Genomic DNA, 12472 nt, shown 5'->3' on the forward strand with positions numbered 1-12472 from the left:
TAAATGGATACATGATGAAAAACTTTTACCCTTATGTAATTATTTAAAATATATGAATTTTTTGTCACTGTATTATAGTTTTTTGTTTAAATAACTTGGCCAATATCTCTGAGCAACAAACTACTTAAGATAAAATGGTTGCATAAACTAAACTAAATCAGGAAGCCACATAAGCATTGGATTTTCTATTAAAGAAATGAGGACTGACACTTAAGAGGTGAATTATTTTATTTACATCTCTCAACAAGCATACACACTAATCCCTAAGTAACAACAATGCGTATCAACCATCAAACATCTCAATGAAAGGATGAATTTAATAAATAAACCATCACAGAATCAAAAAGAAATTGGAATGTAAGTAAATGTGTTTTTATACATGGAAGAAAAGTTAACAAATTAATAGCGCAAAATAAATGCAAGAAAAAGGAATGCATACGTTTACATCAAGGCTGTTTCAGAATACATAAGGCCCTTTAGCCTAAAGGACCCTTGAAAAGTGCATTTATTTATTGAACTTCAAATTGCTGCAAAGAACAATGCAGGATCGCCATAGCCACCTTTCATGAAAAGACTAGTCACTTTCATCCAGCCTTGAAGTATTTGAGGAGTTATGGTACTATCTTTTAATAAATAACTGACCCTTATTGTATTGACAAAGAATACACCCTTACAATTAAAGAACAGCACAAAAAAAACCCAATCTCATAAGAGCATTTGATCAACTGTTTAGTACTTAACTATAGAACATTTGACATCTACTCAAATCTCATTATGCTCTACTTGCAACTTCATCAGAAGAAAACGTTAAGTTACAGCTTGCATAGTAGCATTGCTACATAAAATTATAAAATCATTAAGCTTGATTATAGATGTACAATTTATGTTAAATTCACATTATTATATTATTATGTATCTTCATCCTCCTTAGCAGCTGGTAACAAAAATTAAAACTGTTCCAAATGAATTTTGAATCAGTTATAATAAGTGTAATAATTTTTTTATATAATTGAAAAATAAATACTTGACAAATTTGATGTAGCGTACAAATTTGTACAACCTGCATTGGTAAGCTAGGAGCAAACAGAGTACACTATCTGGATTCCTGTAAATGTCCCATGGTAGCAAAGTTGAGAAACACACACCATTTCATGAAGTTACCAGCTTCCAGTTTAATAATCAGCCAAAACTATGCTCGCCCAACCAATATTCTACCCTTCCTTCCAAGAAATGATTGCCTATGGCTACTGCAGGTAGACACTTACCTCCAGCTAACAAGAATGCAGAAGATTGAAAAATGCAATTAGAAAACTGGTTTCTAAATGAGTAAACATGCCTGAAATTACACAGAACATTTCCGAAACAAAATACCATCAGAAATGCAGTAGAACTACAGCCAAGTGACTTACAACACTGAACTTAGATAAATTCAATGTTGAGAATTCCTTGGGAAGAGTGCTGTAAATAGAACTTGTCCTAAAATGTTAACGGCCCGAAATTAACAGGTTTACTACGTCCCTGAAGCAATGTTTGATGGTCTGCGACATGCTTCACTGTTCCTTGGCCGCGAGCTTCTGCTTGAGGGACTCCGGCATCTCGGGCGGGGGCGGCCGCGGAAGACGCAGCCACACCTTCACAGCATCGTAGATGAACCATTGCGCAGCCGTGAGCGTGCCGATCATCACGATCCTGGGGCCAAGACCCTTCCACAGGCCCCCAAAGCCCAGCTTTTTTGCCGCGCCCATCGCACTGATGCCCTTCTCCTGGTTCAGCTTGGACACGACCGTGTCGGCCGGGTGCGACACGATAGCGCAGAACACGCCGGCGATGTAGCCTGCAGCGAACGTCACCACCAGCTGCTCCCCTTTGGTGCACTCAGCGCGTGGCTTGGGCACCACGTACTTGTACAGCAGCTCGATCGTCCGCTCGAAGCACGCAAACTTCATCATTGTGTAGGGGATCTGCCGCATCCACAACGGCACCAAGCTCTTGTAGAAGCCGTACACGCCTTCGTCTTTCAGCATGATGGGCACGGCCTCGCGCAGCGTGCTCACGAAGTTTGGCTTGGTTTGGATCTGGACTTTGGCTGCTTCCATCGGACTGAGAGCAATGTCTGCAAAGAACTCCGCCGATGCAGATGCGGCGAGGTAAAGCGATGTCCTCCAGAGGTAGCTGTTCTCTTCACCCAGCATGTCTGAGTACAACACTTTGAAAAACTCATACAAACCGAACTTGCATAACCCTTGCATGGAATACCCAATGAATGTGGGTGCCCAGCCCTTGGCCAAGCCTCTGGAGCCATCTTCATTTAACGTGACTTTGAAGCCGTTGAACACTCCTTTGTACTTTTCGGGGTTAACTTGAATTCTACATTTCACCAAGTCGAGGGGGACCACAAGCGTGTGTGTAATACCGCAAGACAAAATACCACCGACTCCACATAACATAAAGTACTTATTGGAACCAAACTCACAGCTATCTTCTGGGGTTGTAACTGCATTCGCTGCGTCCACATTTCTGCGTGCAACCAGCAACTTCTCTCCAGCCTTCAGAGGTTCGCAGCGAGCCGTATTGAATGGCGATCCGAAGGGATTATTCTTAGCCGATTCCCACAATGACTGCCACATCGTTAACTAGAATGATAATTTAATGTTAACAATGTACAACTCACAAACAAAAATAATGCACCTACTTACACAGACATGAAAGCTGCTAAATTTTAATACTGGTAAAACCCCTGCCCGAGGAAAAGATCCTAGCAATTAACGACACCTCTAGGGTCAAGAAAGAATCAGTGTCGCCAATTATGCAACAAGAAATGTCTGTAAGAGGTACATTTGTTTTTGTAAAATTATTAATTAAACAAAATTTATTGTTCATAAATATAATACAAAACCTAATTTTAATATTTATGAAAATTCTTTATGCTTCTTTAATGTGTTAAAAACTGTTTTGAATACTGATCACACATGCATTGAGTAAGTTGCCCAGCAATTGAGCGAAATGAACTAAATTTCGGAAAGCGTAGTGTGTTTGTGTTGTTAATTCAACTTGTGAGAACTGTCATAAAAAATGGCGAATACAGGTGTTCTTCCTTTTGTACGAGGTGTTGATTTTACTCGAAATGATTTTAGCGTGAGTAATTTTCAGCCATGTCAGTAAAAGTTATGTACCTTAACACTCTTTGGAAATTAACCAATTGAATGAGCTGACTGACAATTAGTATTTCGGACGTAAATTTAGCAAGTAATTACAGACCAGTCAGCCTGACGTCCTGTGTAGGGAAAGTAATGGAGAGGCTGCTAGGCAGTTATATGGTGGGAGTAATGAATGACCTAGGTTGGCAGGACAATAGACAGCATGGGTTCAGGAGAGGGTTCTCGAGTGAAACACAGATGACGGCGTTGCTGGAGGATCTGGTGGAAATGGGGGACGGGGGAAGCAGATAGATGCAATTTTCGTAGACTTGGAAAGGCATTCGATAGAGTACCTCACAAGAGGCAAATGGAGAAGGTAGAGATGATGGTGAAGGATGAGAGAGTGGTTAGGATACTTCCTGACGGGTAGAGTGAGAGGGGGGGGGGGGGGGGGGTGTGTTAAGGAAAGGTCTGAAGAGGGGGAAGTGACATCCGCAACGCAGTGTGTTGGGCCCCCAGTTGTTCACAGTAATGATTAATAATATTGAAGAGGAGATGGAGACCAGGTTGAGAGTATTTGTGGATGATTGCATGGTGTATGAGATGGTGGGGGAAGGGGTATATCTGCAAGGTGACTTGAACAGACTGGAACAATGGATGGAGCAGAATGGGATGTCGCTGAATGTTGAAAAGACGAAGGTGGTAATGTTCACGAGGAAGAGGAACGTAACAAGGGAAATGTATATATGGAAGGGGCAGTAGATAAAGGAGGCCAAAGAGTATAAGTACCTGGGGGTGATCCTACAAAATAACCAGTGTTGTTAAAAGTACTCGGAAAAAGTAATTGGGCTCAATTACAATTACTGTGGTGATAATGTAACTAATTACAAGTAAAAATTACTTTATATAGAAGTAATCAGTAAAATTACAATTACAATTACAATTACTTTCCGCTACCATTTTAAAACTGACCTACGATTCAATGTTTTTACACTTTGATACATTAATAAACATACATACATATATGTTTTGTTAAAAAAATGATTTCATGTAATGATCAAATTTATTATCTTTAATTAAATTAATATTTGAGTACAAACTTGTTTGAATAACGTCAAAAGTCTTCATACAAGTAGCTACATGTAATAAAAGTAACACTATTTAAATTTTGGAATTGACCTTACGAAACAATTGCATTTTAAAGTTCTCATCAGATAGATTCCCTCTCTTGATGGTAAAAACATCTTTACCAACACTAATAAGACGCTCAACAGGAGCACTTGACGGTAGCTATGTGTTAAATTTTAAAGAAATCAGATTTTAGGATAGGGTAATGTTGGAGACACTGCAAGTCACTATGGATCTTCAATTTTGATCATAGATGTTGTACATACGATCGTAGCACTACAAGCGTAAAATTATAAACTTTACTAATACAAAAGTGTATGAACTTCTTGTTCTTAATTGTATTCATTATACGTTCCGAGAATTAAAGTAACGGCAAGTAAATATAAAGTATCGATTACCTTAATGTATCGATTACAATTAATTTTATGTATTCCGATTACAAGTACGAATTACTTTTTTTAAATGTAATTCGTTACAAGTATAAATTACTTGAAAAGTAATCGTTACAAGTAATCCGATTACTTGTAATTCGTTACTTAACAACACTGAAAATAACCTGGGATGGGCGGCAAAACAGGTTCAGCAGGTGTGAGTAAGGGTAGGAGGTCACTGGGGCTGCTTGGAAGGATCCTACAGGGGCAGGGAGGAGGGTAAGGGAGAAGGCATACTCCACATCGATGAGGCCATGATGGCGTATGAAGCTGTGATCGGGAACCCCTACTTAGTGACTGAGGTAAGGAAGCTGGAGAAAGTGCAGCGTGGAGCAGCGAGGTGGTTGATGGGTATGTGAAAGAGAAGGGAAGGGCAAGAGGGGGAAATGCATAGTCCGACTGATAGGATAAAGAAGCTAGGGTGGGAAGGTCAGTCAGACTGTATAAGGTGTTAAAGGGAGAAGGGGGCTGGGAGCAGTTGGTGACTAGGCTACACAAAGGTGGGTATAAAGGGCCGAGAGATCACGGTTGGAAGCTCAAGAGGGACTGTAGGTGAACGGAAAGGGGTAGGAATGCTTTTCTTGGCAGGACAGGAAGGGAGTGGAATGGGTTGGATGAAGAGATGCTAGAGGTGAAAGATGCAAAGGATCTAAGGAGAATGCTATGGGAGGGGGGGGGGGGGAAGTGAGTGAAAAGGGAGGACTTCATGCTACCGGGTGAAAGCCCAGTTGTGAGCGTAATAGTCAGTTCAGTTCAATTCAACCTCGAAAACCCCACAGGTTTCAGCGTCGCTTGGTAATTGTCTAGTATAGCTATTTGCCATAAAATTATAATCTAATATATGTTTACACTCTTGGTAAATTTTGTTATGTTATTTTTGGTAATTTAATACATACCTATGCTAAATAATGTATAAAGTTGTTGTTATAATTCGTTTTCTTTTGGTGTTCTGTAATTAAAAATAATTTTTACAAAAGTTGTGTTGTGTAAAAATATAAATGAATTTACAAAATATTTCTTTCGCCCCTTATTTTGCCCAAATATGCCTCATACCACTGCACTGTAAGGCATACAACACATTTCTATCAAACATATACCTATTATTATTATTGTTGTTATAATTATTATTATTCATTATTATTATTATTTATTATTATTTATTATTATATTTATTGCTGTGAATGCACAAAATACCTGGTGGGAAGAATTACCTTTACTTCCCTTATTTTGATGGAATCAAAAATAATAATGGAACAAGATTAAAAACTGAGTCTTCCCGATTAAGAGTCGTGTGTTGTACAATTGTGACATGCGTTTCAGTAAATACAATTGTAATAAAGTGACGTGATGATGGTAAGATTTATTGTTATAACAAGTGACCTGGGTTAAAATTTGGATCCGGCCATAGTGAGTTTAGTTTTCCATGGTTTTCATATATCACACTGGACCAGTGCTGGAATAGTTCCTTACTACAAGCCATTGCCGATTCCTGTCCCTGTCCTAGGTGAGTGTGTACAATTGTTCACAAGGAACTGTACATTTAAGGGTTTATGCAGTATTGTGTGAATGCTTTTACACACCTGCTCATGGCAGTCAGGGAGAGTGTTATGGTAATGTATTTGTTTTTATCATAATGACGGAGCAGAGGTGGGTGTGTGTCTTGATAGGATGGGAGATTTCCGGAGGCTGTTCGGCTCATGACAGGCGTACAATGGTTCAAACTCGACCGGACAGGCTTGGTGAATATACCGGAGGAGTTGGGGAAACTACTCAAATTGGTAAGTTATCTTGCTTAGTAACTTTTTGTTAATGGTGAATAGAGGTGAGTTGTTTCTTAATTTTAAGTGACATACAGTGAAATCCAGCTAAGGATTTTAAAACTGTCATTCAGAAGGAGAGTCTCTTTTCCAAAAGTAAATATCCCGAAATGCTTGTTTTTACTTCCTGAAGTATTTTCAAATCAATCTTTAAGAGAGCATTGGGTAAATATGTAGTGTACGAATTAGCGTCAAATTTTTTTTTAAAAATCTGAAACAACTTTCATTATATGCTCTTTTTCGTCCTCTTTTCATTACAGCCTGCGTAGATAAGAAATTCCAAATACTTTAGGAGATATTGAATTTTTTAATTTTCATATTTGGGCGAAATTTGTTAAAAAAAATTTAAAATTCCGAAAATACTTTTATTCTGTGCTCTTTAACTTCCTCATTTCATTAAACCCGGCGGAGATAAGAAATTCCAAATACTTGAGGAGATATTGAATTTTTTAATTTTCATCCTGTGCACTCGTACGGCGTTTATTGTTGCTTATTTACAAGTATGATTTTTTTTTTTTGCGACGTACGTGAACGGGGAAACCTAAGATGTACATAAAGTTCTGACATTCCCGATTACACCCGAACAATTCAACTTCGGCCAACCTCGGGTTTATTTATTAATATTTATTTTTCTCTGTTTATTTTAATGTAGCTATACTTACCTTACTAACCATCCATAATGTTTTAAAGTGTTTTAATGTAGCTAACCTAACCGACCACTTTTAATGTTTGAATTCATTTTTCCTGCGCTAAAATAAAACAAATCCCGAAGTTGGCTGAAGGTGAATTGTTCGGGTGTAATCTGGAATGGCAGAACTTTATGTGCATCTTAAGTCTCCCACTTGAACGACTACATCATGTAAAAAGAAAATTACGTGAGTTCCTACTGTTCATCCTTTGTCCCGGTTTGTTAGGTTAGGTCAGCTACATTATAAATACTTTAAAACTAAACAACCATTAAAATTAATTTTATTATTTTTAATGTCCGTTCAGTTTCAAAGTATTTATAATGTAGCTGACCTGACCTAATCTACCTTTTTCCTGTTTTGTTAGGTCAGGTCAGTTACATTATACTTAAAACTATACAAGTAAAATTAATTGATATTATTTTTAATTTCCATTTATTCTGAAGTATTTATAATGTAACTAACCTTACGTAATGGAAATTTTTCTGTTATTTAGGCATTCACGCACACACGGCAAAATATAAAATGCAACTGTCGAATGATTACATAGGTCTTGTATTGCAAAATAAGAACGGCGATATCTCCAAAAGTAATTGGAATTTCTTATCTCCGCAGGCTGTAATGAAAAGAGGACGTAAAAGAGCATATAATGAAAGTTATTTCAAATTTTTAAAAAATTTTTTGACGCTAATCCATACACTACATATTTACCGAGCATTGTGATGGTTCAAATGGTTTTTTTCAGTAGTTTACCATTTTAACAAGTGATAAGGTTTAGCTAGGTACATTATAAACACCGTAAAATTATGAGAACAATTGGAAAGGTTAAGTTAGCTATATTAAAAAAATGGCAATGATTTTACAGAAATTTTAATGTAACCTACCTAACCAAACCAACTATCCACACTTTTTGAAGAATTTTAAATGTTTCTTACCGTACTCAACTGACCATTTTCACAATATGAAGTATTTGTAATTTATACATCTAACCTAACCACTAGTTGAAACATTATAATATTGGTATATTCTCTCTTAAGAGATTGATTTGAAAACATGCCAGGAGGTAAATTAAAGCATTTTGGGTGTTTTTTTTTTTTTTTGCAAAACAGTTTTTTTTTGTTTCAGATTTTTTTTAGAATTACCTTTTCAACTGTTTTTTTAAGTGGAATTTCAATTACATTGAGAAATTTTTAATACAGTATTACCTTTTCTAAATATTTATGTGTAAATTTTATAGCATAAATATAAATACATATAAATGTTTGCTTCATCGTTCTTTCCATTTTTTTAAAATAATTTTAGTTTTAGAAATTGGGAGTAGTGAACAGTGTAATACCTTAACAATATTGATGATGGTGGCACTGATGCCATTACCACATCTACACTCTTAAGGAAAAGCGCACAAATATGAGGGTTTATGGGTGGGTAATATTCACATGCTTGTTTTGCACAAAATACTTTTCTTTGAAACTAATTTTCTGGTATCATGTTATAATTACACTACAGCCCTACCTATTCTACTATACAACATATTACTGAAGAGATATTACCCAAAGTATTGTAATATACTCACAATATACTACAATCCCATCCAGTTTAGTATATTTGGCAATATCACTTTTTATAACCAAAATATTAATTTTCTAATATTATTGTAATGTCACGGGTATTCTAATATAGGACATGATAGTATTCATACATTACATAACATATAATATTCTACACTAAAATCCTACATGGTTTTTATTTTGCAATACCACATTTATGTTATTTATTTTTAACTTATATTGAAACTCTGGTATCATAAAGTTGTATACTTCAACTGTACCCAGGGGCGGATACATGATTTACTTCAGGGAGGGGGGGGGGCACTTGGAGTCTGGAATTATCCCCCCCCCCCCCCCCCCCAAAAAAAAAAAACAGCGTCCGGTGAAGCTCCAACAGAATTTTCTTTTAATGTTAACGGGTAGCCATATAAATACCATTTACAGTTTTATAAAACTTATATGTTTAATAAAATGATAAGGACATCAATAAATTATACAAGAGTAGTTTAATTGTTACATACAAATTTAATCTAGTCTTAGGGATAGTTTTCTTTTATGCTTTCTGGCAAACACCTCTAGAAATTCCTCAGCTGTCTTCAAAGATACAAGATCTTGGTGTATGTGTAGTAGTGCTAGTCCGTTTAACCTCTCTTCAGTCATTGTGGCTCTTTGGTAAGTTTTAAGTCGTCTAAGTGTTGAGAATGAACGTTCTGCTGTACTGGATGTGACTGGGTGAGTGCAGATGATCTGAAAAAGTACTCTTAGATTTGGCAAATCTGTTGCCAGTTTGTATGCTTGAGCAGGATGTTTTGGCATATCATCGGGCTTAGATAACCACATTTGTTTCCAAATATTCAGCTCTCCCTTCACAGCAGAAAAACAAGGTAAATCACCCCGGTAAAGCTGAACTCCACGCAGAACAGAATCTTCGAAGTCCTCTCCAAAGTCTGGTGACATAAGTTTGTTTAGATCGGAAATTCGCGTCATTTGTGATTTTGGAAATCTGGAAGTGAGTTCGCAGATTAGATAATCTAAGAATGGTACGTAAATACTGATTCGAAAATACTCTTCATCAGACTCTGCCTCAACATTTGATCGGTTTCTTTGCAATTTCACTACCCTTGGCTTTTTAATATTAGTCCCTAGATCATGAGCTAGCTCTTGACATTTTTCGAAGACAGTTTTAAACTTTTTGTTGCTGTGATATCGGTGCTCTAGGATGCTTGATATTGTGTCATTGACTAGTTGCATTGCTCTGAATACGTCCATGTACTCAGCCTGTAATTTTCGAGACAGGGGTAAAGTGATCCCTAAAATATCGCCTCGAACAACAACAGAGATGATAAACTCCGATGATAGCATGCAATGTAACAATGCAAATGCATTGCTCCCTTCAGAAGATTTTTGGGCTATTGCTTGTAGTACTGACGGTAGGACAGGGAGAGCCTCTAGAAAGGTAAGTACAGCATCATGCCGTTCAATCCATCTTGTTTCACACAGTTCCTTAAGAGTATGTTTCCCTTTCTTCAGCCTGTCTCCCATTTCTTGGTCTAATACATGAATTCTCCCAGCGGATTTACGAAAAAAGTTTGCTACTGAAGAAATCACCCCTACAGCATTCCTTATGCTGGGCACCGTACAAGCTTTACTTACAGCCAAATTAAGTCTGTGATTAGCACAGTGAGTGTAGAGGGCCAGCGTCTCTAGCTGCATTATTCTAGCCTGAACGCCTTTAAACTTTCCACTCATATTTGACCCACCGAAATGCCTGTCCACGACAGTTACGAATGTCCAGGTTCAATTTGGCAAGTTATCTTAATACTGTACTGCAAATGTTTTCGCCAGTGAGGTCTACAACGTCAACAAACCTTATAAAGTCTTCTTTAATGGAATAATAGCAAGATCGTAATAGCGAATACAGACAGACACTTGTTCCTTAATAGAATTATCTGTTGTTTCATCAACAATCAAGCTCAAATATACTGCATTCTTAATGTTAGCTGCAATTTTGTCTGTTATTACCTCACCACAACACTGGATTATATCGTTTTGAGTGGTCTTTCTTATATACGTGCTGTTTTTTCTACATGACTCTATATGTGACAATAGGTCCTTTCCTCCAGCATCTACTCGAAACTTCAATAAAGCCCTATAATTCCCTTCTCCATAGGATGACTCCTCTGTTTTTAAGTCTCCATCATCCCTGTGTCCTCTAAGTGGAATATTTTGTACACCACAAAATATTACCTTTTTATGATAGGTATCAATTTCTTTTTGTTTTCTTCGACAAGAGCCTTTTCTGCACTTCTGATTTGACAAATCACATCATGAGATTTTCCCTCCATCACCATTACAAAATTTTGGCTGCTACTACATTTGCTTTATGGTATTTGGGGTTCGAATGATGTTTTAAAGTTTCTGTTGCCTTTTTGAAAGTACTTAAAGGCTCTACAACCAGTTTACCTAAATGAACATCATTCGTACCACCCTCAGATCGTCCAAAGAGTACGCAACTTTTACACAATCCTCCGTTAAGCTTTTTGCTATACGCGAGCCATGGATAGAGTTTCAACCAGTTATACTGAAATGACCTATTCTTTTTTTCCTTAAGAATCAAAGGAAAGTTGTAGTCAGTTGGAGGTACCCACGAGTTCTTCATCCATTGGTATATGTCTTTATTTGATAGTGAAATTGAAACACTTTACTGTCCAAAAGATATCCAAAGTCACGATCTTGCCACGAAATTGCTGGCACTGGCACCTCACTACTAATCAGGTCTGTTTTACTTAAAGTAGATTGAGAACTAGTAAACAAAGAAGAGGAAGTTGTAGGCTTAATCCCATCCTCTTTATTCGAGGGTTTGGAGGAAATTGGTTCTGCCATTAACTTCGTGCTTCTCTGATTCTTCTACTATGCCCTAAAAATAAAACACAACAATGAAATTTAAGTTTAGTTTTGAACCAAGAATCAAAATGTGGTACAAAGCATTTTAAGGCTAACCACAGTTTACAAAATGTTTCAATGAAATGGCTTGATTTTTGTATACAACCGCCTCTCGAAGTAACGCTCTAATTCTAATCCATTTCAAGAAAACAGAGCACTCATTAAAACGGCTCTAATCAAATATGTTTTCCAATAAGATTGCATGTTAATCAAAATAATTCGTTTTTCTATTAGGTAAATGATAACTGACTACCATTTAAATCAAAACACTTTTCCCCGTTTAAACCAATTTACAAAACTAATTTATATCGAAAGACATGTTAATGACATTAAATTAAATTTTGAATAGCCTGAAATTAAATTTAAAAATATTCGCGTATCACATTGTTCACATAATAACGGCTTGGGCCACTTGGGTTTTGGGCCAACATTCCTAAGTAGGCGCAAAATAAATAATATTTTAACAAAAAATAACCGAATTCAAAATAACATATTTTAATAAAGAAGCAATATAAAGTAAAAAATAATTGCTTTATTAATTTACTTCTGTTTACTTTAATTAATTAATACACCTGTTAATGTAATTCCCGCATCTGCTTTCTAAATGTGTACGTATCTGAAATGAAATGACAGCGATCTGGTAGCGTGAGGTAAAATAGCACTGAAAGCTTCTTGTTTTTCTCACCAGAGCTGTTACTGATGTGGTAGATGGAGTGGCGTACTGTAAACATTGGCTAAACACGGAATGAAAATTAAGGAAGCGAATAGCTACAAAGGAAAGAG

At 36.7% G+C, this 12472-nt stretch overlaps 2 protein-coding genes across 2 annotated transcripts in view; one reads left to right on the forward strand and one right to left on the reverse strand.

Moving 5' to 3' along the window:
- Window positions 1-210: 210 nt before the first annotated feature.
- On the reverse strand, window positions 211-2796 carry LOC134527586 (solute carrier family 25 member 3-like). The gene has a single exon (XM_063360404.1). It carries the CDS (start codon window positions 2625-2627, stop codon window positions 1551-1553), a length of 1077 nt encoding a protein of 358 aa, XP_063216474.1. The 5' UTR covers window positions 2628-2796; the 3' UTR covers window positions 211-1550.
- Window positions 2797-2986: 190 nt separating this feature from the next.
- LOC134527588 (protein flightless-1) overlaps window positions 2987-12472 on the forward strand; it is a 126866-nt gene continuing 117380 nt past the window's right edge. Inside the window, exons 1-2 of the mRNA XM_063360405.1 lie at window positions 2987-3135; window positions 6364-6474. Coding sequence (XP_063216475.1) covers window positions 3073-3135; window positions 6364-6474 — 174 coding nt within the window. The 5' untranslated portion in view covers window positions 2987-3072. The remainder of the gene's footprint in view (window positions 3136-6363; window positions 6475-12472) is intronic.

The sequence above is a fragment of the Bacillus rossius genome, chromosome 1, assembly GCF_032445375.1.
Source record: "Bacillus rossius redtenbacheri isolate Brsri chromosome 1, Brsri_v3, whole genome shotgun sequence".
NCBI lineage: Eukaryota > Metazoa > Arthropoda > Insecta > Phasmatodea > Bacillidae > Bacillus > Bacillus rossius.